General features: G+C 47.9%; 1 protein-coding gene across 1 annotated transcript in view; it reads left to right on the top strand.

The window, feature by feature from the left end:
• The window catches only part of LOC143962062 (NACHT, LRR and PYD domains-containing protein 3-like), a 47,389-nt gene that overhangs the window by 5,314 nt on the left and 15,657 nt on the right, over positions 1 to 26,418 (top strand). Inside the window, exons 2-4 of the mRNA XM_077471399.1 lie at positions 10,650 to 10,717; positions 11,832 to 12,134; positions 25,940 to 25,978. Coding sequence (XP_077327525.1) covers positions 10,681 to 10,717; positions 11,832 to 12,134; positions 25,940 to 25,978 — 379 coding nt within the window. The 5' untranslated portion in view covers positions 10,650 to 10,680. The remainder of the gene's footprint in view (positions 1 to 10,649; positions 10,718 to 11,831; positions 12,135 to 25,939; positions 25,979 to 26,418) is intronic.

The following is a 26,418-nucleotide window of genomic DNA, read 5'->3' as shown; positions in this document are numbered from 1 at the left end:
TCTCCACTGATATCATGGGGACTACAAGTCCCAGCATCCCTCCATTGAGATTAGGGGAGAACTACAAGTCGCAGTATCCTTCCACTGACGTCACGGGGAACTAAAATTTCCAGCATCCATCTATGAGAATGATCTAGCTGTGGTGAACTGCAGGTGTCAGCATACCCTCATCGACACTCCCTGAGTTCTACCATGAATTCTACCAGGATGACTGGAGGGATATGATAAAGACTGGAAGGGATGGATGCTGAAATGTGGACTCTGTACAATGCTGAGCAGTGGCGTCGGTAGGGGGTGGCTTTTGGGGCTATAGTATATCCCTGAATCTGGGGCCCATAGCCCAGAGTCTCTGCAGGGGTCCCCATGGGAAGGGGAGGCTCTCTGGGGACCCTGATGTAAGTGGGGGGTGGGATCTCTGGGGACCCTAATTTAAGGGGGATGCTCTCTGGGGACCCTGATTTAAGGGGGAGGTTCTCTGGTGACCAAAATGTAAGGGATATGCTCTCTGGGGACCCTGATTTAAGGGGAGGCTCTCTGGGGACCCTGATGTAAGGGGGAGGCTCTCTTGGGACCCTGATTTAAGGGGGGCTCTCTGAGGACCCTGATTTAAGGGCGTGGCTCTCTTGGGACCCTAATTTAAGGGGGGGGGCTCTCTGGGGACACTGATTTAAGGGTGAGGGTCTCTGGGGGACCCTTATTTAAGGGGGAGGCTCTCTGGAGACCCTGATTTAAGGGGGAGGTTCTCCGGTGACCAAAATGTAAGGGGGATGCTCTCTGTGGACCCTGATTTAAGGGGAGGCTCTCTTGGGACCCTTATTTAAGGGAGAGGCTCTCTGGAGACCCTGATTTAAAGCTGAGGCTCTCTGGGAACCCTTATTTAAGGGGGAGGCTCTCTGGAGACCCTGATTTAAAGCTGAGGCTCTCTGGGGACCCTTATTTAGGGGGGAGGCTCTCTGGGGACCCTTATTTAGGGGGGAGGCTCTCTGGGGACCCTGATGTAAGGGGGAGGCTCTCTTGGGACCCTTATTTAAGGGGGGGGGGCTCTCTGGAGACCCTGATTTAAGCGGGGCTCTCTGGGGATATATATATATATATGCCCTCCCAAGCGTATGACTTTATTTACTACGCTGCTATGGGCTCTAACCCCAGATATTTTGTAGACCTAGAAATGCCCCTGATGCTGAGTATTACAAAATGTTGGAGATAAAGTTGATGGAGTAGAAAATAAATCTTTATATTTCACCTCCTAATCCTAACTGATCCTCAACCCTTCACCACCCTTCCCCTAGGTGACCCCAAACCTGAATTATCACTTGACCTAGAGGAGTCAGGAGAAGAAGAAATAGGGATCTATCTATATATCTACTGTTTATGTATGTATGTACTGTATGTACTGTATGTATGGATCTATCCTATCTATCTCTCAGGAAGTTTATACAACATTTAAGTTGGTAATACTAATTATTTAACTGCTTCAATACCGGGCACTTTTACCCCCTTCCTGCCCAGGCCAATTTTCAGCTTTTAGCACTGTCGCACTTTGAATGATAATTATGCGGTCATACAACACTGTACCCATATGACATTTCTATCTTTTGCTTCACACAAATAGAGTTTTCTTTTGGTGGTATGTAATCACCATAAAAAAATGAAAAAAATATTTTTTCTTAGTTTCTGTCAGAAAATGATGTAAATAAGTATTTTTTTCTCCTTCAGAGATGGGCACTGATGTGGAGGCACTAATCTTCTGCACTGATGGGCACTGATAGGTGGCACGGATATGCAGTACAGATGAGCAATGATAGGCGGAAATGATAGGCTGCACTGATGGGCACTGATTAGGTAGCACTGATGTGGAGGCACTAATATTCCAAACTACTGGGCACTGATAGGTGGCACAGATATGCGGTACAGATGAACAATAATAGGCGGCACTGATGATGGGCACTGATAGGCTGCACTGATGGGCTGCACCGATAGGCTGCCCTGATGGGCACTGATTAGGTGGCATAGATGTGGAAGCACTAATATGCCACACTAATGGGCACTGATAGGTGGTATGGATATGTGGTAAGATGAGCACTGATAGTCAGCACTGAAGGGCACTGATAGGTGGCACTGATAGGCTGCACTGATGGGCACTGATAGGCAGCACTGATAGGTGCCACTGATGGCCACTGATAGGCTGCACTGATGGGCACTGATGAGGCAGCACTGGAGGGCACTGATTAGGTGGCAATGGAGGGCACTGATGTGGAGGCACTAATATGCTGCACTGATGGGCACTGATAGGTGGCACGGATATACAGTGCAGATCAGCTCTGATAGGCGGCACTGAAGGGCACTGATAGGTGGCACTGATGGGCACTGATAGGCTGCACTGATGGGTACTGATTAGGTGGCACTGACGTGGAGGCATTAATATGCAGCACTGATGTACACTGATAGGTGACAAGGATATGCGGTACAGATGAGCACTGAAGGGCACTGATAGGTTGCACTGATAGGCTGCACTGATGAGATGGCACTGATGGGCACTGATTAGCTGGCATTGATGTGGAGGCACTAATATGCTTCACTGATGGGCACTGATAGGTGGCACTGATGGCTCCTGATAGGCTCCACTGATGGGCACTGATAGGCTGCACTGATGGGCACTAATATGCCCACTGATAGGCACTGGTAGGTGGCACAGATATGCGGTACAGATGAGCACTGATAGGCGGCACTGAAGGCCACTGATAGCAGTAGTGTATTTAGGTTTTGTGCTGCCCTAGGCCTGACTAAACTCGTGCACCCCTAATTTAAATATGACACACCCCTTCCTTTCAAGGCTACACCCCTTTCTGTTTAAGACTCACCCTGATATTTTCGAGTGGGGACACTATTTCTGAAGGCCTGGGGGAGGCAATGGATTCCCTTAATTTGCATAGATTTCCTTTCACTTCCTGTTTGGCTATGGGGCAGGAAGTGAAGGAAAATCTCTGCAATGGGACATGGATGGTAAAAAATAAACTGACAGGGGCTATAACCCTCCCTTACTCTTTGCCTACTAGGACGTAACGCATACGGGGGGGGGGGGGGGGAAGGTGTCACGTTCTGACGTCACCAGCGGCTATCTTGGGTTAGAAACAACCTGACATGTGTTTATAATCAGCACTCGTTTCTGAGTGCAATCTTTGTGAGTACATTTTTGATTCAAGAATAAATGAGTGTTTACAGAGAGCACTAGATTGTCCTCTTCCTTCTTTTATATGATTGCACACTTTGAAAAGATCAACGATGTAGGATTATCACTAGTGATGGACGAACTTCCGATTGGACGTTTCACGAATGCGGACCGCGAACGCGGCCGATAGTTCGCGAACCGGAACGTTCGCGGTGGGCCCCATTGACTTCAATGGGAGGCGAACTTCGCAAACCTATAGGTCAAATTTGCAGCCACAAAATAATTATTAGCTGGGCAAACATAGTCCCACCACATGGCCAATGACATAACACATGTATGAGGTGAATTTGGGATCAACAACTACAAGCATTCTTTTTTTATATGGAAAATTGTTGTGACAATTCAGGACTGTGGAGCGCATGAAGGCAATGGAGGAGAGGGAAGGTCAGGGACCAGGGTAGGCAAAGAAGAGGGTGCAGGAGATGATCACCAGCAGCGTGACATACAGCAATGACACCTGCACCGTGATAGAGTCATCTGACAACAGCACCGTGATAGAGAGCACTGACATCAGCAGCGTGACATACAGCAATGACACCTGCACCGTGATAGAGTCATCTGACAACAGCACTGTGATAGAGAGCACTGACATCAGCAGCGTGACATACAGCAATGACACCTGCACCATGATAGAGTCATCTGACAACAGCACCGTGATAGAGAGCACTGACATCAGCAGCGTGACATAAAGCACTCACACCAGCACCGTGATATACAGCACTGACATCAGCACCGTGATAGAGAGCACTGACATCAGCAGCGTGACATACAGCAATGACACCAGCACCGTGATATACAGCACTAACAACAGCACCGTGATAGAGAGCACTGACACCTGCACCGTAAGCAGCCCCAGGAGGAAGTCAGCATAGCACAGGGATGGTGGGAGCCCCTCATAATGAGCATAGCACAGGCATGGTGGGAGCCCCTCATAATGAGCATAGCACAGGGATGGTGGGAGCCCCTCATAATAAGCAGCCCCAGGAGTAAGTCAGCACAGCACAGGGATGGTGGGAGCCCCTCATAATGAGCATAGCACAGGGATGGTGGGAGCACCTCAAAATATGCACAGCAGAGGTACAGCCCCAGGAGGAAGTCAGCACAGCACAGGGATGGTGGGAGCCCCTCATAATGAGCATAGCACAGGGATGGTGGGAGCCCCTCATAATGAGCATAGCACAGGGATGGTGGGAGCCCCTCATAATGAGCATAGCACAGGGATGGTGGGAGCACCTTAAAATATGCACAACAGAGGTACAGCCCCAGGAGGAAGTCAGCACAGCACAGGGATGGTGGGAGCCCCTCATAATGAGCATAGCACAGGGATGGTGGGAGCACCCTAAAATATGCACAGCAGAGGTACAGCCCCAGGAGGAAGTCAGCACAGCACAGGGATGGTGGGAGCCCCTCATAATGAGCATAGCACAGGGATGGTGGGAGCCCCTCATAATGAGCATAGCACAGGTATGGTGGGAGCCCCTCATAATGAGCATAGCACAGGGATGGTGGGAGCACCTTAAAATATGCACAGCAGAGGTACAGCCCCAGGAGGAAGTCAGCACAGCACAGGGATGGTGGGAGCCCCTCATAATGAGCATAGCACAGGGATGGTGGGAGCACCTCAAAATATGCACAGCAGAGGTACAGCCCCAGGAGAAAGTCAGCACAGCACAGGGATGGTGGGAGCCCCTCATAATGAGCATAGCACAGGGATGGTGGGAGCCCCTCATAATGAGCATAGCACAGGGATGGTGGGAGCCCCTCATACTGAGCATAGCACAGGGATGGTGGGAGCCCCTCATAATGAGCATAGCACAGGGATGGTGGGAGCACCTTAAAATATGCACAGCAGAGGTACAGCCCCAGGAGGAAGTCAGCACAGCACAGGGATGGTGGGAGCCCCTCATAATGAGCATAGCACAGGGATGGTGGGAGCACCTCAAAATATGCACAGCAGAGGTACAGCCCCAGGAGGAAATCAGCACAGCACAGGCATGGTGGGAGCCCCTCATAATATGCACAGCAGAGGTACAGCCCCAGGAGGATGTCAGCACAGCACAGGGATGGTGGGAGCCCCTCATAATAAGCAGCCCCAGTAGAAATATGACACCGCTCAACCTCTTCAAAGAGGAGGGTATGGGCATTTAGTACGGTGTGCTTTTTTTGGACAAGGAAGTGAGCAAAATGAAGAAAGAAGGTCTGTGTGCTTGATTAAAAAAATTGTTTATAGACATATACATGGTCTACTGGTCACATGAGTTGAATTCCTCCAAGATCCATGCCTCATTCATTTTTAAAAATGTGAGGTAGTTAACACTGTCATGAGCTAGGCGAGTACACTTTTCGGTCACGATCCTCCCTGCTGCGCTGAACGTCCTTTCGGACAGGACACTGGATGAGGGGCAAGCCAACAGTTCGATTGCTAATTGGGCAAGCTCTGGCCAGAGGTCAAGCCTGCCCACCCAGTAGTCCAGGGGTTCATCACTCCTCAGAGCGTCCACATCGGCCGTTAACCCGATGTAGTCGGACACCTGACGGTCTAGGCGTTCCCTGATGCTGGATCCGGATGACACCTGTCGATGGGTCGGCTGAAAGAATGACCTCATATCCGAAGTCACCAACACATCTTCAAACCGGCCCCATTCTTGCAGGCGCTGTTGGATTGGTACCCGCAACTCCTTCTCTGGGAGTGGGAATTGCTCCTCTGCCAGCGCACGCAAAAGCAGAATGCAGCATTTCTCGAAGCAAGGCCTGGAAGTGCTGCATTCTGACAGTTCTCTGCGACGGCGGTAACATTTCCGCCATTTTGTGTTTGTACCGGGGGTCTAAGTACGTTGCCACCTAGTACTGGTCCTTGACCCTTTTGCTTTTTATACGGGGGTCCCTATTAAAACACTGGAGCATGAAGGCCCCCATTTGCACTAAAGTGGAAGCGGTGTGGTGGCCTGGCTCCTGCTCATCATCCAGGATAATGTCGTCCTCTTCATTCTCCTCTCCCCACCCACGCACAACAGGGATCCCAGAAAGGTTTAAAGCATGCTCTTCTTGCTCCTCCTCATCCGCCCCGGCACCATCCTCCTCTGACTCCTCTTCAGACTCCTGTTGTTGACTTGTCTCAGATAGAGTAGCCCCCCCTGGGAATTCATCCAGCATTGCGACTTCCTCATCTTCCCGCTCCTGCTCCTCCACAGCTTGATCAATGACACGACGCAATGCACGCTCCATAAAGAAGGCATAAGGTACCATGTCACTGATGGCGCCATGGCTGCGACTGACCAGTTTGGTGATCTCCTCAAATGGTCGCAGAAATCTGCATGCATCGCGCATGAGCAGCCACTGGCGCGGTGAAAAAAAACCCAGCTCCCCAGAACCGGTTCTGCCGCAGAGTTCATACAGGTAGACGTTAACTGCACGTTTCTGCTGGAGCAGCCTATCATGAAGATCTTACACGGCCATGGCTCGCCTTGCTGACATTCAGCGGTGACACAATCTGCCAGTCAGGCGTCTTATATATAGAAGGTTGAATTCCATCGCGTCGCGTCAAGCAATCGCAAATAAGACGTCTGACCGGCAGATTGCGTCGCCGCTGAATGTCAGCAAGGCGAGCCATGGCCGTGTAAGATCTTCTGAAATGGGCCGAGATTTTCCTTGCCTGCCGCAAGATGTCCTGGACCCCAGGGTATTTGACAACGAATCGCTGCACGACAAAGTTTAAGACGTGTGCCATGCATGGCACGTGCGTGATTTTGCCCTGTTTCAATGCGCTAAGCAAATTGGCACCGTTGTCACACACCACTTTACCAACTGTCAAATTGAGCGTTGTCAGCCACTGATCTGCCTGTGAATGCAAAGCTGAAAGGAGTGCCGGGCCAGTGTGGCTCTTGGCTTCCAGGCACAACAGACGCAGCACAGCATGGCAACGTCTCACCTGGCATGTCGAATAGGTTCTGGGGAGCTTGGGCGGCGCAGCGGAAGACACGCTAGCAGCGGAAAAGGAGGAGTCAGCTGAGGAGGAGAGGGAGGAGGATGGAGTAGGAGGAGGAGGAGAAGAAGAGTCAGCCCTGCATGCAATCCGTGGCGGTAAAACCAAATCTACACGGGTGCCACGGGTTACATGCTCGACGGCCGTCAGAAGGTTCACCCAGTGGGCAGTAAAAGTGATATACCTTCCCTGCCCGTGTTTGCTAGACCACGTGTCTGTGGTCAGATGTATCTTGACACCGACACTGTGTGCCAGAGATACATTCACTTGCTGAACATGGCCATATAGCTCTGGGATGCCCTTCTCTGAGAAATACTTCCTTCCTGGGACCTTCCATTGTGGTGTTCCAATGGCCACAAATTTGCGAAAGGCCTCCGAGTCCACCAGTTTATATGGCAGTAGTTGGCAGGCTATCAGTTCTGACAAGCCAGCAGTCAACCGTTGGGCAAGAGGGTTATCCGGCGTCATCATTTTTTTACGCTCGAACATTAGGCCCACGGAAGCCTGCCTTTTTGCAGAAAAACGTGAGCTTGGCGTGATGGAAGGTGGAGTGGAGGACAATTGTGAGGAGAGAGGAGAAGGAGAAGTAGAAGACGAGGCTGGATGGTGAGAGCCTGCAGCGTGGCTTTGTGTGTTCCGTTGCTCCCACTCGGCTCGGTGATGGCTGCTCATGTGCCTTCTTAAGGCTGTCGTCCCTAGGTGAGTGTTGGGCTTACCACGACTAATGCGTTAACTGCAAAGATTGCAGATGGCCACGCTATTGTCAGCAGCGGAGACGTTAAAAAAAGCCCACACTGCAGAGCCATGTGCCGGTGTCCTGGGAGCGGCAGATGTGACCGTACATGGTCGATGACTCGCTCCTGATACATTTGCAGTCTGCTTTGTCCCTCCTGTGCAATGTAAGTTATTGCTGCTTCTCCTCCCTATCTGCTGGTCCATATCTCCCTCTGAACTCCCCTCCTCTTCCTCTCTTGTGGGCACCCACGTGACATCACTAGACAGGTCATCATCAACGTCACCTTCCCCACCGCTATAAGTAGAGATCTCGGAGTAGGCAGCAACACCGGGGACCAACCTCCTCCTTGGGCTGATCTAGGTACTGTTGTCAGACTGCTGAGTAGCGGTTGTTGCTACCTCCTCTTCCTGATCCAATGCCAAGAGTGGCTGCACATCAGAAATGTCCTCTTGATATGGATCGGAAAATAATTCCTGTGACTCAAGCGAAAGGTATGTGGTAGTGGTGGTGGTGGTGTTGCTGGTGGTAGTGTCTTTGGGGGTGCACATAGCAGAGAGTGAAGAAGAGGGTGCAGATTGAGAGGATGAGGAGGGTGCAGAAGAGTAAGGCTGAGCGACCCATTCAACCAAGTCTGGTGCTTCCTTTAAAGTAATTGAACGCACCTTCTGCAACTTCCCACTTTGGCTCAAGCCTGTTGCTCCTGCCCTACCCCTACCACCCCTGCGGAAGGGCCTGCCTCTTCCTCTGCCTGTCATTTTTTAAATGACCCTATGACAAAGCTCTCAGTCCCTATACCAATGAAGGACTGCTGCAGTATAGGGCAGCGGTCAGCAGTAGTGCACCTCAACCCTATGTATTGTGGGCCGATACCAGTCCTTATAGAATAGCAGACTGTACCTCACTCAACCCTATGTACTGTAGCACCCTAGACCAAGTTACCAGTCCTTATGAGGACTTTTGTGGACCAAGTAGGTTGTGTGTGAGTGATTAGCAGACTGTACGTCAGTCCCTATACCAATGAAGGACTGCTGCAGTATAGGGCAGCGGTCCGCAGTAGTGCACCTCAACCCTATGTATTGTGGACCGATACCAGTCCTTATAGAATAGCAGACTGTACCTCACTCAACCCTATGTACTGTAGCACCCTAGACCAAGTTACCAGTCCTTATAAGGACTTTTGTGGACCAAGTAGGTTGTGTGTGAGTGATTAGCAGACTGTACGTCAGTCCCTATACCAATGAAGGACTGCTGCAGTATAGGGCAGCAGTCAGCAGTAGTGCACCTCAACCCTATGTATTGTGGACCGATAACAGTCCTTATAGAATAGCAGACTGTACCTCACTCAACCCTATGTACTGTAGCACCCTAGACAGACCAAGTTACCAGTCCTGATAAAGAGCTTTGTGGAACAAGTGGGTTGTGAATGATTAGCAGACTGCAGCAGAAGGGCAGCAGTCAAGTATAATATTCTTTCTATATTTGGAAGACAGAATATTATACGTGTACAAGCCTATTATCATACCACTGATATCAGTCCTGAAAAGAACCTTTGTGGAACTAATAGTAACAGCTACTGATTAAACTGACCCTCACTGCCTCACACACTGCTTCCGGCCTGTCCCTATATAAACTGACAAAACAGAGGCTGCTGGAACAATAACTGGTTACTGGAATAGCACTTTTGTGGACCTGATATTAACAGCTAAAGGCTAAACTGGCTTTCCCTGCAGCACACACCGGCCTGTCCCTTTCTCTAAACTGACAAAAGACACTCAGGCTGCTGCAACAATCAGTAGCACAGCAAACCTATATACACCTAACACCTATACCAGTCCTGAAAATAACTTTTGTGTACCAAATAGCTAGCGATTTGGGTCACTGGAATCTCTCCCTGCTCCACACAGCAACCTTTCCCTATAGTGACAGAAGAAAGAATGAAAAATGGCCGCCGGATCGGGTGTATTTATAGGTTAGGGGGAATGTCCAAGTGTCCATGTGCTGTCATGTTTCAATTGGCTGTCCTATACCCCATGATGGATGTGTCATCATAGGTCAAAGTTCTTTTACACATTAAACACGAAAGTCCGCCGGGTGAACGGCACCAATAGTCCGCCGAACGAGCGGACCGCGAACAGCCGAAATTCGCCGCGAAACGACCGCCGGGCGAACCGTTTGGCCATCACTACCTGGGAGTAGTGTTTTTTCTTTATCTATATGAATGCGTTCAAGATGTACTATATCACTAGGATAACCCCGCTGTCGCAGCCTAACCTCCATCTCACTCAGTCTGTCCTCCTTATGGATAGATTTATCAGTGATCCTTGCAAATCTTTTTAACTGACTTCTTGGAAAGGATTTAAATACACCTGGGGGGTGAAAACTAGAAAAATGTAATAATTGATTACAATCTGTCGGTTTGATATAAATATCGCACATTTGTTTGATTGATCGTTTGTGCATCTCACTCTCACATTTTTGCTTTGGTGACCCCCCGATATACCAACCAGATGAATGCCAGGATGAAGGTTCTGATAGATCTTCATAGTTATGGATAGTAAATGACAGAAGTGCATCCAATTCTGATCTTCTCTGATTGGACAACTAGACAGCTAATCGCTATTCACATAAGGGAACAAAATCATCCTTATTGGTTCCGTTCCGCGCACTACAAATTCGTTTATTATTGTTTGTGCTCCTTCCAGGTGATGTCATCTCGGGTCACCTCCTGATGTCATGGCGGCCTCTTCCTCCTCATCCTCCTCCTCACGAGGTATGACTGTTGTTTCTGACAATCCTTTCCAATGTTTTCCATCTCACATCTCTATGGATTGGAATTAGATGATAGGATGTCCTATGTCTCCATAGTCTGGACATTTGCTGTAGACATCTGGTCATTTCATTTATTCGTAGAGTTTAGGAACGTTCCTCAATTCCACAATCACATTCCCGTGTCATCAAATTATTATTATTTTTTTAATTATTGATGGAAATGATCTTCTGAGATGTCCAAGTGTCCCATAATGATTGGATGGCCCCACATTTTATGATTATTTGTGTAGTGTTCGGGGGAATCCTTTGCCTATAATCCTAAGCAGAACATGGGCCAGTATAACATGACACTGCTGGGAAACTTTGGGGTAATGGGGGGTGGGGGGGTGGGGGGTTCCTAAAGGATTTATGGTTTCTTTTAGTTTACTATGAAACAATCAATAAACATAAAGTTTAAAGTTGTCATCCATACATAGCTTGGAGCTTGGGTCAGTTCCACTGCCATAAATGATAATCCTCATGATATGTCTAATAGATTTACTTGCTATGATCATCAGCTCCATCTAGTGGCCATACTACCATATTTTCTTGAAATACCTCAACCAGTAAGATATGGCATTATGACCACTAGATGGAGCTGATGATTATAGTAAATAAACATATTAGACATATTATGGGCAATGTTCACAATCAATATGCCCCCTAGGTCAGGGATATACAATTAGTGGACCTCCAGCTGTTGCAGAACTACAAGTCCCATGAGGCATAGCAAGACTCTGACAGCCACAAGCATGACACCCAGAGGCAGAGGCATGATGGGATTTGTAGTTTTGCAACAGCTGGAGGTCCGCTAATTGCATATCCCTGTGTTTACACCCGACATTCATCCATCTGAGAGGTAACTCACCATCATGTAGACAGTCATGTGAGATTATCACAGGAAAACCAATCTCTCTATAGGATAATGTACATACAGACATATTGGGGGATAATTTCCTTTCCTTATTTGTTCTTTATAACATTTCTGGCTACCAGTACAACGTTATCTGCTGTCATGTGTCAGGAATCATCCAATCAGAATGAATGTTTATAGTTGCTGATTGTCCTCTCTGCAGGGTCGGCTCCTGGTGTCCTGGGAAAGGTCCCACAAACCCCCGGGGATCTTATCATATATTCTCTGGAGGATCTGAAAGGAAGTGACTTCAAGAGATTTAGGAACAAATTGTCTGATTTCTCCTATGGAGATAAACGTCCCATCCCCCGAGGAAAACTAGAAAATGCAGACTGGATCACCACCAAGGACATCCTGATAGACACATATGGAGAAGAAGGGGCTCTGGATGTCACAAATAAAGTCTTTACAGTGATTGGTCTGATGGGACCTGCAAATGACCTCCAGGAGAGGAGAGAACAGAATGGTGAGTTCCGGTCTATAATGACCATTTCCTACCAATTCCTGATCAATATCTGTGTGAGGAAGAACTAGGAATGTCATCCAGGGAAAGCCAGTGACCAATGGACTGTTAATGATATGGCGTGGCCACGGGACCAGCAGACCCGATCGCCGCTGGTGTCCCGTGATCGGGTCACAGAACAGAAGAACGAGGAGAGGTCTGCGTAAACAAACCTCTCCCCATGCTTCCCTGTGTGGCTGTTACCGATCGCCTGTTCCCTTATATAGGGAAGGACGATCAGTGACGTCACATGCCAGGCCACGCCCCCTACAATGAAAAAAGCACATAACGTCATACATAACACTTACACTGCCCCCTAATGGTTAACTCCTTCACTGCCAGTGTCATTTACAAAGGAATCAGTGCATTTAAATAGCACAGATTGTTGCATAAATGACAATGGTTCCAAAAATGTGTCAAAAATGTCCAATGTGTCCGCCATAATGTTGCAGTCACAATAAAAATCGCTGATCGCCGCCATTGCTAGTAAAAAAAAAAATATTAATAAAAATGCTTTAAAACTATCCCCTATTTTGTGAACGCTATAACTTTTGCGCAACCAATCAATAATCACTCATTGCGATTTTTTTTTTTTTACCAAAAATATGTAGAAGAATACATATCGGCCTAAACTGGGGAAAAAAATATGTTTTTTTTATATATTTTTTGGGGGATATTTATTATAGCAAAAAGTAAAAAATATTGCATTTTTTTTCAAAATTGTTGCTCTATTTTTGTTTATAGCGCAAAAAAATAAAAATCGCAGAGGTGATCAAATACCACCAAAAGAAAGCTCTATTTGTGGGAAAAAAGGGACGCCAATTTTGTTTGGGAGCCACGTCGCACTACCGCGCAATTGTCAGTTAAAGCAACGCAGTGCCGAATTGCAAAAAGGGACTTGGTCCTTTGGCTGCAAATTGGTCCGGGGCTTAAGTGGTTAAGTTGCCCCAGGCCAGGCGACTTTAATTTAAAAAAAAAAAAACGGGGGCGTGGCCGGAAGTCGGTGAGGACGGTCGTGTTCAGCCAGAGCTCCGCTGAGGCCTACTTGCATCCGCCGCAATCCGGACCCCTAACACCGCAGATCGGACTTTCTTCGGGCTGTAGGCCCTGCTGGCATTCCCCGCTGTCATCCGGTGGACGTTCGGCGCTTCTCCGGGCGATCCACGAGCTCCGGTCCGTCCCGGGCCTACCGCCCACACGTGAGGCGCTCCGCCGCCATCTTGCGGCCTACCTGGCTTCCGGAGCGACTGGACGACCCTCGGCTCCAGGGGGGTCCCTCTCCCTTGGCATCCACCTAGCGGTGCATCCCGGTCCAGGTCCGGTGCCCGAACGAAGCACACTACAGGCGCCTGGAGGTCTGGGGCCTAGCGATCCACTACAGCAAACGGCGGCCATCTTGGTACACCCGGAGCAGGCCGCAGCCCTCCGCCCGCACTTCTGAGGCTGAGAGTTACTTACAGTTGTTCTCCCCCTCTGAATTCTGCTCTCATAAGCTTCTTGGGACAACATTGGAACCAGAAAGGGCCTCCCCAGCCCCCTCAGCAAGTATTAACCATCAGACGGAGCGTTTTTGGAGCTACCTGAGCCTACTGTGTCTTTCCTGCCACCGCTTTGCTTCACTTCTTCATCTACAACATATGCGATTCGCAAGGTTCCTTGCTACAATTATTGCACCAGTGACCCCTGGACTCGCGGTGAGTGTTGCACATCCCCCCCCCGGCTGTAGACTGTTTCCTGGCACCCTAACCCCCGTCGGTTATTCTTTCTGGGGGGTGCCCCCCTCTACCTGCCACTTTGGAACCGGCTGCTGCCGGGCGGTTCTATTAATCAGGGTCACAGCAGCCCTCAGCTTTCCCAAGGACTGCCTAATGACATTGTACTAATTGCTGCTGCTTCGCTGCACCGCAACCCTACACAGTAGCAGCGCACGCACCTAGTTTTCAAATGATTTTCTAAGACCCCAGGTTAGCTCCGTTCGGGACTTCAATCTATCTCAGAGGTATTCCTGCACCACGTTTCACCTCATCCACAATTTTTCCTTTCCTCCTTACCTCATCTTCTAACCCGCTGAGCCTTAGTGTATGCCGTCTAAAAAAAAGAAGGCACGGAGCACCGCCCAAAAGACTCTCACACAATACCTTCTCCGATCTCAAGAACATTCTAGCATGGAGCGTGAGGGGTCGGTTGATGGGCGCCTCTCCCCGGACCCGTCCTCCCCGCCTCGCTTATTGGGCCCTACCTCTCCTGCTCCTTTGTCGGTTAAAAGAACTCCCGGTGCCCTCTCAAAAGCGGACCTGGAGGACAGTCTGGACTCCATGTACAATAGATTGGCATCCAAGTTTCAATCAGAACTTCAGAAAACTTCTCATGCACTTTCACAGGAAATCTCAGCCCTTGGAGCAAGGACTGAAAGGCTAGAGACTAAACATGACGAGTTGGCAATAGCTCATAATGACCTCAGCCGGGAACACGAAGCCCTTTCCTCCACGGTCCAACTTCTACAGTCTCAAATAGAAGACCTTGACAACAGAAATAGACGTAACAATCTGCGTATCCGTGGTATCCCAGAGTCCGAATCTGAGCTTATTCCGGTAGTTAGCAGGTTGTTTAAGTCCTTGCTCCCTGAACATGAAGCCGCTATGTTCAAATGTGATCGGATACATAGAGCTCTGCGCCCCAAACCCCCGGAGGACAAACCTCCCAGGGACATCATTCTCTGCATGAAGGACTTTCTGGTCAAGGAGGAGATTTTAAGAGCAGCTCGTACCAAACAGAGGATCACTCTCGATGACAAAGTTATCCAAATTTTCCCAGATATCGCACCGGCGACCTTGGAGCGTAGAAGGAACCTGAAGGAGATAACCACTGTCCTGCAGTCAGCCCGCATCAGGTACCGCTGGGGGTTCCCGTTTCGACTTGTGATTCCACATAACGGCTCGACATACTCTGCCACCTCGGTCCTGGAGGGTCAGGAGATCCTGGTGAAGCTGGGACTTTTGGACGCCTCGGCGGTTCGCAGACTGCCCTCCACTCCCAGAGCTACACCTATTTGGCAAACCCCTCCGACCAGAAGAGACAGACGTAGAATCAGATACGGTGCAGATGATCGGGTGGAAGATAGTCCTCGATGAAGTTGTTTTGCTCTCCTTTATCTGAAGGCTCAGACTGTTGTTTGCTATAATTTCTCAATGGCTGTTTATATGCTGCTCTTGTTTATATGGTGCAGGGTAGTGCGTGTTTAAGTTTCTGGTTTTATACTGTTTCCCCCTCTTAGCTCCCGCTTGCTCCACGCCTCAGTCCTATCGGGCGACGGTGGAGCTTGTCGGAGTGAGGGGCCTTATGTGTTCTAGGTTTTTCCTACCCAATTCACCAGCCATTTACAAGTCCCTAGGAGCTGTTGTATGGCTCCCCTTTCCCGTGGTCGGTTGCTTCTTTGGTGGGCACCCCCTACCATTGCGCAACCCTACTGGGCACGAGACCTCGTTGTCTCGGTGTTTGATCGTTATTTTGGTGTGGCTATGTTTCCCCACACGCTATTATACTTAGCTTTAATGTTGGGCCCCAGGCCCTTCTTGGGCTTTGGGCCTTTTACTTTTGCTGCATATTCTCTTCTTTTATGTCTTCTGATTTTCTCCCTCCTAGGTCCATCATATTCCTTGTTCTATGCTCTTACAATCACTCAGTCGTCTTTTATACTCAAGATTGGTATTTTCCCTATACACTTGTTTTTATTGTACTGTGTCTTATTTTTCTTTTGTCCCACAGGTGATATGAGGGTCCCCCTGCGTCTCTGGCGCCTGTTGGACGAGTATTCCCCGAGAGTTTTCCCTTCTCCCCCTGCCACCGTATCTGACCTCTCCACTATAGTTGTCCTTTTTTATTTGCCATGGCAATAACTTGTGTTTCCCATAATGTCAAGGGATTTAATTCACCATCCAAAAGGCGTAAAGCCTTCTCCTTTTATAAAAGCCTTGGAGCTAAAATCCTTTTACTCCAAGAAACACATTTCTCCCGCTCCTCTCACCCTAAATTTTTCCATAAGGACTTCCCTCAAGCCTTTTACTCGCTCCACTCGTCCAAGACCAGGGGTGCCGCCATTCTCCTTCACTCCTCCCTCCCGATGGAGGTCAAGCATATATTTAGAGACCCCGAGAGCCGCTATGTTATTATTCAGGGTGTGGTTCACAACAGAGAACTTACTATTGCTAGTATTTACGCACCCAATGAAGGATCGGCCACGTTCTTTGGGTCATTTTTTGAGAAAATTGCTCAATACCACTCCCCTCACTTAATCGTAGGTGGTGATTTTAATTCAGTTGCCAACGCCACTCTCGACCGTTCATCAACACCAATCACTTCTAGAGCTTTCCCGAAATCGCTCTCCAGGGGCCTGCGTGAACTGCAACTCACTGACACCTGGAGAGCTCACAACATAGGCTGCAGGGAGTACTCTTTCTTCTCCCACCCACATAACAGTTATGCGAGATTAGACTACATTTACTCCACTCCAATTATTCTTGCTAACTCGGTGGAGGCCTCCATCCACCCCTGTGTTTGGTCCGATCATCAGGCAATTTCCTTTACTACAGGGTTCATTAGGCTCGCTCCCACGCCTCACTCCTGGAGATTGAATGAATCCCTTCTCTCGGACTCAGGGGTGGAAGCCCAGGTAGCTCAATCTCTGGAGGAGTATTTCTCCTTGAATGCTCGCCCGGACATGCAACCCTCGACCCTCTGGATGGCGCATAAAGCCGTCATCAGGGGACGACTTATTAGCCTTTCCGCAGCCCGGAATAGAGCTAATAGACTTAGGATAGTGGAACTAACCAGAGAATTAGATCACCTATACAAAGATGCATCCTCGTTGCACTTGGACTCGTCCAGGCGCACCATAGATCAGAAGCGCCTGGAGCTCGACTCCTTGTTGTCCTCCAAGGTTGAGAAGACGCTACGCTGGGCCAAGGCTCGCAGTTTGCTATTCAACAACTCTGCCTCGACCTCGTTTGCTAGGAAGTTGTCTAGCACACTTCGACCGCCTCACGTCTACCGGCTATCTAATAGTGAGGGTTTTGTATTGTCACATCCCAAGGAGGTTCTTAAGATCTTTGAGCAATTCTACTCTAAACTCCTAGAGGCCCCCCGCACCCTTCCTTCTCTTGATGACCTGTCCTGGTTGCAGGACATCCCTCTCCCAACGCTCTCCTCCTCACAAGTCGAGGCGTTGAATGCCCCCTTTACTGTTCCGGAAATCTTAGGGGTTCTCAAGTCACTGAAGTTGGGTTCGGCCCCGGGTCCGGACGGCTTTTCAGCCCTCTATTACAAAAAATTCTCCATGATTTTAGCCCCCAGAATGATGCAACTTTTCAACTCGATTTTACTAGGTGGTAGCTTCCCAGAGGAAATGCTGTTAGCCAACATGTCACTGATCCCTAAACCCAATAAGAATCATAATTTACCTCAAAACTTTAGGCCAATTTCGGTAATAAATAATGATATCAAAGTATTTAGCAGAATCTTAGCTGACAGACTAGCAAAATTTATCCCTTCTCTAATTTCCCCCTTCCAGTCTGGGTTTATTCCACATCGTTTTATCACTGACAATATACGCCTTGCCTCCAATGTTATCCAAGATGCCAACCTATTCTCCCGTAAGCTCCTCCTGTTGAGTTTAGACATACAGAAAGCATTTGACAGTGTTACATGGAATTACTTAGACACACTTTTGCCTCTCATGGGCTTTCAGGGTAGCTTTCTAGCAGGATTCCAAGCCCTCTATAATAATCCTATGACTCGCATTAAGTTGCCCGGCTGTAACTCAGAATTCTTCCCCATAGGTAAAGGTACTAGACAGGGGTGTCCCCTTTCCCCTTTAATCTTTGCCCTAGCCCTGGAGCCCCTCGCAATTGCTCTCCTTGGACATCCTGATATTACTGGTTACACTAAGGGGTCCGAAATGTATAAATTTTGCATGTATGCAGATGATGTTTTAATGTTTATTACGAACCCTCATGTCTCTCTCCCCAATCTTTTCTTGACTCTGTCTCATTTTGCGAAAATCTCTGGCCTGTCCATTAATGTGTCTAAATCTGTAGCCCTCCCTATAGGCTTTACACCCAATGATTTGGCCCTTATTAAACAAAACTACTCATTTACTTGGGCCTCCAACCACATTTCTTATCTGGGGGTTGGTCTTCCCGGGAATTTCGGGGACCTCTTTGGTGTCAATTATCCCCCACTGATTAGCAAACTTAAAAACACCCTGAGAAGTTGGCTCTCTTTACGTATCCCCTTTATAGGTCGAATCACTGCCCTCAAAATGGTCATCCTACCCAGGTTGCTATATCTATTTCGCTCTCTACCGGTTAAGCTCCCCAAGAGTTTTCTCCTTGACCTTCAGTCTCATTTCAATAGGTTTATATGGAACAGTAGACCTCCCAGGTTTGCGAGAGGGGTACTCTATAGATCTATGAAAAATGGTGGTCTGGGGGTTCCTCAGATTTGGTTGTACTACCTTGCCTGTAGATTTACTCAGCAGGCACAGTGGTCGATCCCTAATTCTAAAGTCCCCTGGGTGAGGTTTGAGGGTGACTCGATCACTCCATTCTATCTTCCCGGCCTCATGTGGTCAACTATTCATCCCTTCCTGACTCTAACCACGCGCAATACTATAGTGGCGGATTGCCTCCAACTGTGGCACCGCTTCAAGCAGAGATACGACATCACTCTGGGGCGCTCTTTAGGGGCCTCCTTCCTGGGTGACCCTAGGTTCCCCCCGGCTTATCTCCATCCTGAATCTTTTTATATTTGGGTCCGTTGTGGGCTTACTCAATTGAAAGACTTTGTGACGGGCTCTGGCTTTGTTCAATTTTCGACTCTGCAGGCCCAGCACCAACTCCCAGACTCTGAATGCTATAGATACTTGCAGATCCGCCACTTCTTCCTCTCCCGGTACGGGCTCCGACCTCGGGCACAGCTCTCTATCTTTGAGGACGTGTGTTTCAATTTCCCACGCCAAAGGGGATTGATCTCTCTGATATATATGGCCCTTGAGGGACATTCGGAGTGCCAGTCCCTTCGGTATAGAGCTCGCTGGGAGGAGGAGTTGGCTCTGGAGACGGGAGTGGTGGATTGGGAGGAAGGTTGGAACAACATGCGCAAATGCACCAGATCCCTAACTGTTAGGGAGACGGCCATCAAGGTTCTCACTAGGTGGTACTACACCCCGGTACGTTTGCACCAGATTTATCCCCTCACATCCCCCAACTGTTTTAGGGGGTGCAATCATCCCGGCACCTTTGTACACATTTTTTGGGATTGTGACTTAATTCGCCCTGTCTGGCAAGAGGTCTTGAGGCTGGTGGATGGGTTCGCGGGCCGAACACTGTCCCTCTCTTCTCACCACTGTCTTCTATTCCAGACCCCCCCCGACACTCCTAAACATTTTATAAGACTGGTGCACTCTATCTGTGTTGCTGTACTGTGGACTATTGCTCTTCACTGGAAGTCCCCGTCCATACCTTTAGCACAGGTTCTCACCCGAATTGATCAGGTAATGCTGTCTGAAAAGATCTTTCACACTCTACATGACACTGAACACATCTATGACCTTAAATGGAGCCCATGGTTTCTGTTTCGTTTACAGAAGTGATCGCACCTTAGGTTTTTCCTTTTGCTTCTCTTTTCTGTTTGCTTTTTCTCCTCTTTTTCCTTTGTCTCTCTCTGCTCTCCCTCCCCCTTCTCCCTGTCATGATCTTTCTTTCATTATTGGGTTATGATGGTCAGCTCGTTTAACTTATCACTCTCGTCACTATTATGATTGATGGTTGGAATATAAGACCCATACAGTGTATCATTTTTCTATGGTTGGTCCTGCAAGGCTCTGTTATGTGTTTATTACATTTTGGTAACCTGGTCTTCCAACATTTAATGCCAATGTTGTAATATGTTTCTTTTGGCTGACTTTGTATTTCTGTTAATAATTTTAATAAAACCTCTTTTGAAAACAAAAAAAAAAAAAAAAACGGCATGGGTTCCCCTCCAAGAGCATACCAGCATTCAGATCTGATATGGATATTAAGGGAAACCCCGCACCAAAAAAAATAAAAAATGGTAAAAGCAAAATGCTATGTGTGGCAGAAAACTAACACTGCACATGACCCTGAACTCAAGATCCCCACCATGAAAAATGGTGGTAGCAGCATCATGTGGTGGGGATGCTTTTCTTCAGCAGGGACAGGGAAGCTGGTCAGAGTTGATGGGAAGATGGATGAAGCCAAATACAGGTCAACCTTAGAAGAAAATCTGTTATGCCCTGTACACATGGTTGAACATTCTGACGAAAAAGGTCAGATCGGACTATGTTGACGGAAAATCCGATCGTGTGTGGGCTCTATCGGACTTTTTCCATCAGAAATTCCAATGGAAAAAATTTGAGAGCAGGATCTAAAATTTTCCATCAAAAAAATCCGATCTGACTTTTTCCAATCGTTTGAAGAGAATTCCGAAGGACAAAGTGCCACGCATGCTCAGATCAAATTACGAGACCAAAGCTATTGGCTACTAGCCTCTTCGTAGTTCCGTCGTATGCCACGAATGTCACCGCATTCTGAATGATCGGATTTTCCGACAACTTTGTCCGACCGTGTGTATGCAACACCAGTTTCGGACAAAACCCGTCGGATTTTGTTGTCGGAATGTCTGACCGTGTGTACGGGGCATTATAGTCTGCAAAAGACTTGAGACCAGGGGGAGGTTCACCTTCCAGCAGGACAACGACCCGAAACATACAGCCAGAGCTACAATGGAATGGTTTAGATCAGAGCATATTCATGTGTTAGAATGGCCAAGTCACAGTCCAGACCTAAATCCCATTGAGAATCTGTGGCAAGACTTGAAATTGCTGTTCACAAACTCTCTCCATCCAAACTGACAGAGCTTGAGATATTTTGCAAAGAAGAATGGGCAGAAATGTTCCTCTCTAGATGTGCAAAGCTGGTAGAGACATCCTCAGAAAGACTTGCAGCTGTAATTGTAGAGAAAGGGGGCTCTACAAAGTATTGACTCGGGGTGGGGGGGGCTGAATACAAACGCCCCCACACTTTTCACAGGTTTATTTGTGTCATTTATCATTTTCCTTCCACTTCACTTGTTCTCTATGTACCACTGATGCCGCGTACACACGATCAAACAAGCGGGTGGAAAAGTCCGGCAAACTCAAGTCCGCCAAACAATCCCCCCGTGTGTAGCCTCCGGCATACTTTTTTGACCCGAAAGTACGGCGGACTTAGAATGTAGTTTTACACTCCAATCTTCCCGCAGGACTCGCATTTCGGCGGACAATCCGGCCGTGTGTATGCCAGTCCGTCGTACTTTTGAAATGAACGGACTTTTCCCGCCCGGAGAAAAGTCCGCTCATTTCGAGCGGGTCTCCAGGTAGGCGGGGCCCGCGAAGGAGACGTCGCTGGCCCCGCCGCCTGATATGGACTTAAAGGGGAACCCCAACGCCAAAAAAATTGGCGTGGGGGTCCCTCCAAAGTCCACAACAGACCCTTGTCCGAGCACGCTACCTGGCCGGCCAGGAAAGGAGGGGCGAGCGAGCGCCCCCCCTCCTGAGCCGTACCAGGCCGCATGCCCTTAACATGGGGGGTGCCTTGGGGAAGGGAGGGCCGCGCGGCCCCCCCACCCCAAAGCACCTTGTCCCCATGTTGATGAGGACAAGGGCCTCTTCCCGACAACCCTGGCCGTTGGTTGTCGGGGTCTGCAGGCGGGGGGCTTATCGGAATCAGAATTTAATAAGGGGGCCCCCGGATTCCGGTCCCCCACCCTATGTGAATGAGTATGGGGTACAATGTACCCCTACCCATTCACCTGTAAAATAAAGTACAAAAAAAAACACAACACACAAGATGAAATAATTTATTGCACAGCTCCGGGGGTCTTCCGTCTTCGGGGGTCTTCTCGCCGGACTCCTCCGCTATCTTCTTGTAGCTCTTTTACTAGCGGAGGAGCCCAGCATTCTTCTTCGTCGCCGCGGCCTCTTCTTCCAACTTCGGGGGTCTTGTCCCCCTCTTCGGTTCTTCTGCCGGGCCACCGCGCCTTCTTATAGCTCTTTTACAGGCGGTGGCCCGGTCTTCTGTCGCCACCGCCGCCTTCCGTTCTTCTGTTGTTCTCTTCTTCTTCTACTGGAGATGTTGACTCGACGTTCTCTCCGGCCGCAATGCCAGGGACGCGCTGCGCTGCGACTTATATAGGGACAAGGGGCGGTGTCACATGGGTTGATGTCACATTTCAACCAAGTTCGAAAATATTTCTACCGGATTCTAAATGATTTCAACATGATTCGAAATTATTTCAACCGCAGTCAAACCTATTTCAAACAGATTCGAAAATATTTTGCGTCCTGAATTTAGGGCCATGTATCTTGTGGTCACTTGGTGCTAGAAACCCTAAATTTGGAGATGTTGTAGTGCTAGTTCTATTGTGTTTGCATACCAAATTTGGTGTTTCTAGCTGTAAGTGACCCAGAGATATTTGGCCCCAAAATCGGGTCGCAAAATGTAATTCTCTGCTGCAGAAAAGTGCTTTACATTTTGTGACCCGACTTTGGGGCATCTTGGGGTCACTTGATGCTATAAACCCCAAATTTAGAGATGTTGTAATGCTAGGTCTACTGTGTTTGCATACCTAATTTGGGGTTTCTAGCTATAAGTGGCCTTGAGATACGTGGCCCCAAATTTGGGTCGCAAAATGTCATTCTCTGCTGCAGAAAAGTACTTTGCATATTGCCCATATCTGGGGTCACTTGGTGGCAGGTGACGTGGCAAGTGGACAATCCACAACTTGGTTACGTGGCACTCATGGCCGGTCATGTGGCACTCATGTCAGTTCAAGTGGCACTTGTGACCGGTCACGTGGCACTCATGGCAGGTCACGTGTCACTAGTGCCAGGTGTCGTGGCAAGTGGACAGTACACAACTTGTGGCAGGTGACGTGGCAAGTGAACAAATACAATACACAACTTGTGGCAAGTGGACAATGACATACATACATGTCATTCTCTTCTGCAGAAAAATACTTGACATATTGTCCATATCTCGGGGTCACTTGGTGCTAGGAACCCCACAACTTGTGGCAGGTGACGTGGCAAGTGGACAATCCACAACTTGGTCATGTAGCACTCGTGGAAGGTCATGTGGCACTCGTGGCAGGTATCATGGCAAGTGGACAATACACAACTTGTAGCAGGTGATGTGGCAAGTGGACAATACACAACATGTGGCAGGTGACGTGGCAAGTGGACAATACACAACTTGTGGCAGGTGACGTGGCAAGTGGACAATGACATACAGCATATGTACTTGCCTTGCGATCGCCATCCGTGACTTCTTCAATCAGGCACGCTGACAACTTCATTGATGTTATAAATATAAATGAAATAAGATGCGTGTGTTTTTTTTGCACTGTACACTGCAAGTATGAGAAGTTAATGTGACAGATGTATATAAGTAAGTAACTAACAACCTTCCAAAATTTCTAATTCAAATAGAAAAGATTGCACTTTTCTGCATCAGAGAATTACATTTTGCGACCCGAATTTGGGGCCCCATAACTCAGGGTCACTTGTAGCTAGAAACCGCATTTGGAGATGTTGTAGTGCTAGTTCTACTGTGTTTGCATACCAAATTTGGGGTTTCTAGCTATAAGTGGCCCCGAGATACGTGGCCCCAAATTTGGGTCGCAAAATGTCTTTTTTTTCTAATTTGATTTGAATTTCTTCGGTTGAATTCGTTAGCATTGTAATTCAGTAATTCGGATGCATCCGAATGTCCAAATAATGAAAATTCATCCAAATTTCGATTCAGAACAAAACCAAATGCACATGTCTAGTGCCACCAAATGTCAAGGGGTATGAATACTTTTTCAAGGCACTGTACATACAGGATATCTTGTATAATACATTGCATTTTTCTCTCCTTGCTGGGGGAAAGATGTAATCAAACAAAAGTGTGGAAAAAAAGAAAGAAAAATAATATCTAATTTAGGTTGGATCCAGGCCAGTGCCAGGTTTAGTGTTGGGGTCAAGGTCAGGGTCAGAGGTCAGGATCAAAGGTCAGGGTCAAAGGTAGAGATCAGTCAATTTTAAGTAGGATTTTTTTTAATCAAAAGCATTTTTAAATTGTTATCAGTGTCAGTGTGTTTTAGGCAGAAAAAAATGTAACATGCACACTATTGTTTCCAGGCCATACTGCGGGTACAAACAACAACTAATGTCACGTACACACGACCGGACTTTTTGAGAGACTTGGTCCGACGGTCTTTCCGATGGACTTTCCGAATGAATGGACTTGGCCACACACAATCACACCAAAGTCTGACAGATTTGAACGTGATGGCATACGGACTAGAATAAGGAAGTTCATAACCAGTAGCCAATAGCTGCCCTAGCGTCAGTTTTTGTCCGTCGGACTAGCATACACATGAACGGATTTCTCGGTCCGGCGGAGTACCGGTGGAAAAATTTAAAACATGTTCTATTTCTAAAGTCTGCCGGATTTTTGGAAAGCAAAGGTCCGATGGAGCCCACACACGTTTGAATTGTCCGACGGACTCGTTCCGTCGGACCTTTGCTGTCAAAAAGTCCGGTCGTGTGTACGCGGCATTACATCCACAAAAGTGGTGTCACTGCGAACGTCATGAGCAGGAAAATTATTATTTTTTTTTTAGGTTGTTCTTTGGCGGTAAGTTATGGTAACAGCAGGATATATACAGCTACATTTAAAAAAAATATGTATTTTTTTTACAGAATAAAATAAAATTGGGTTTCAAAATTGTGGAGGAAAGAAAAGGCTACAGAGTTCAGGAACAATCTAAAAGGGAAGCAGAGGAACACTTCTCCAGGATGCCGACATTCAGTCACCATAACACAATGACATCACTCAGAACGCCGAGCACCACTTGCCTATTTTACAGAACCTCCATATTTATATCTGTATTCCTGGGAGACCCTCATGACTGTTGCTCTGTGTTCTGACTCTAATGCCGCGTACACACGATCGGACTCCTCAGCGAACAATCCGACGGACTTTGCAGCTGAGGTCTGCCGGACTTTCAAATGAAGGGACTTGGCCACACACGATCACTCTAAAAGTTAGATGGATTTGAACGTGATGACGTAGAATAAGGAAGTTCATAGCCAGTAGCCAATAGCTGCCCTAGCGTCGGTTTTAGTCCGTCAGACTAGCACACAGATGACCGGATTGTCCGCTAAAAGCCGAGTCCGGTGGATAAATTTGAAGCCAGTCTTATTTCTTGGTCCGCTGGACTTTTGGGAAGAAAAACACCGCTGGAGCCCACACACGATCAAATTGTCCAACGAACTCTGGTCCGCCGGACCAAGTCCGCTGGAAAGTCCAATCGTGTGTATGCAGCATTAGCCTTATGTCCCATTCATCAATCAGAACCTCCTTCAGAAAGAGGAGTCAAGGCTCCAGATTCTAGGTGTGTGCCTGTAAACCCTGCATAGAGAATTGGGGGCTTTTCTGGTTCCCCCACCATGGTCACATGTCACTGCAATGTGCTGAGATGTTACCAAGCAAAGATACTCCCCATCACCTACATGGAGAAATAGGATGAGAGAGACTCCAATCTACATAGGGTTGGTGGGATGATGGTGTCTGGGAGGATCTGCTACACTAATAACTCTCTTAGTTATTATTTTATACATTTCAGAGGTTCATCAGGACTAATCACTTCCCTATTCTTATTTCCAGCCAAACTGAAGAAGACGACACATGACAACAGATTATCTGGTTAGTAGGACATCCACGTTTGAAATATCTTCTAGATGAACATTTTGATCTGTTGTACTCTGAATCAGTGATGGACCTACCAGGGTTGCAAAGGTTGCATTTGCAACTGGGTCCTGGCATTTCCCCACTGTGGGGGAGCCTGAGATGGCAGGAGGAGGGCCTGGTGCAGATCATGGGTTCTGTTCACACTGCTGCAACCCCAAAGTCATGCAACTTGCTTGCAACTTTTGTTATTCAACATTGCCATCTATGACACTCAAAATCGCACAAAAGTAACAGAAAAGTAGGACGGAAAAGTTTTTATTTGTTGCTGCAACTTGAGTTGCAGTGATTTGAATGGCACTCATTGAAATGGATGTGTATTGACATTACATTGTCATGTAATTTAATGTGTTGTGAGTCCCATGATAAGTTGCAGCAGTTTGAACCTGGGCTTATAA

Source organism: Lithobates pipiens, unplaced genomic scaffold, assembly GCF_037356315.1.
Source record: "Lithobates pipiens isolate NorthernLeopardFrog02 unplaced genomic scaffold, aLitPip1_a1.2 Scaffold_8, whole genome shotgun sequence".
Lineage (NCBI taxonomy): Eukaryota > Metazoa > Chordata > Amphibia > Anura > Ranidae > Lithobates > Lithobates pipiens.
Note: the sequence above shows the minus strand (reverse complement) of the source record. Positions and strands in the feature narration are given on the sequence as shown.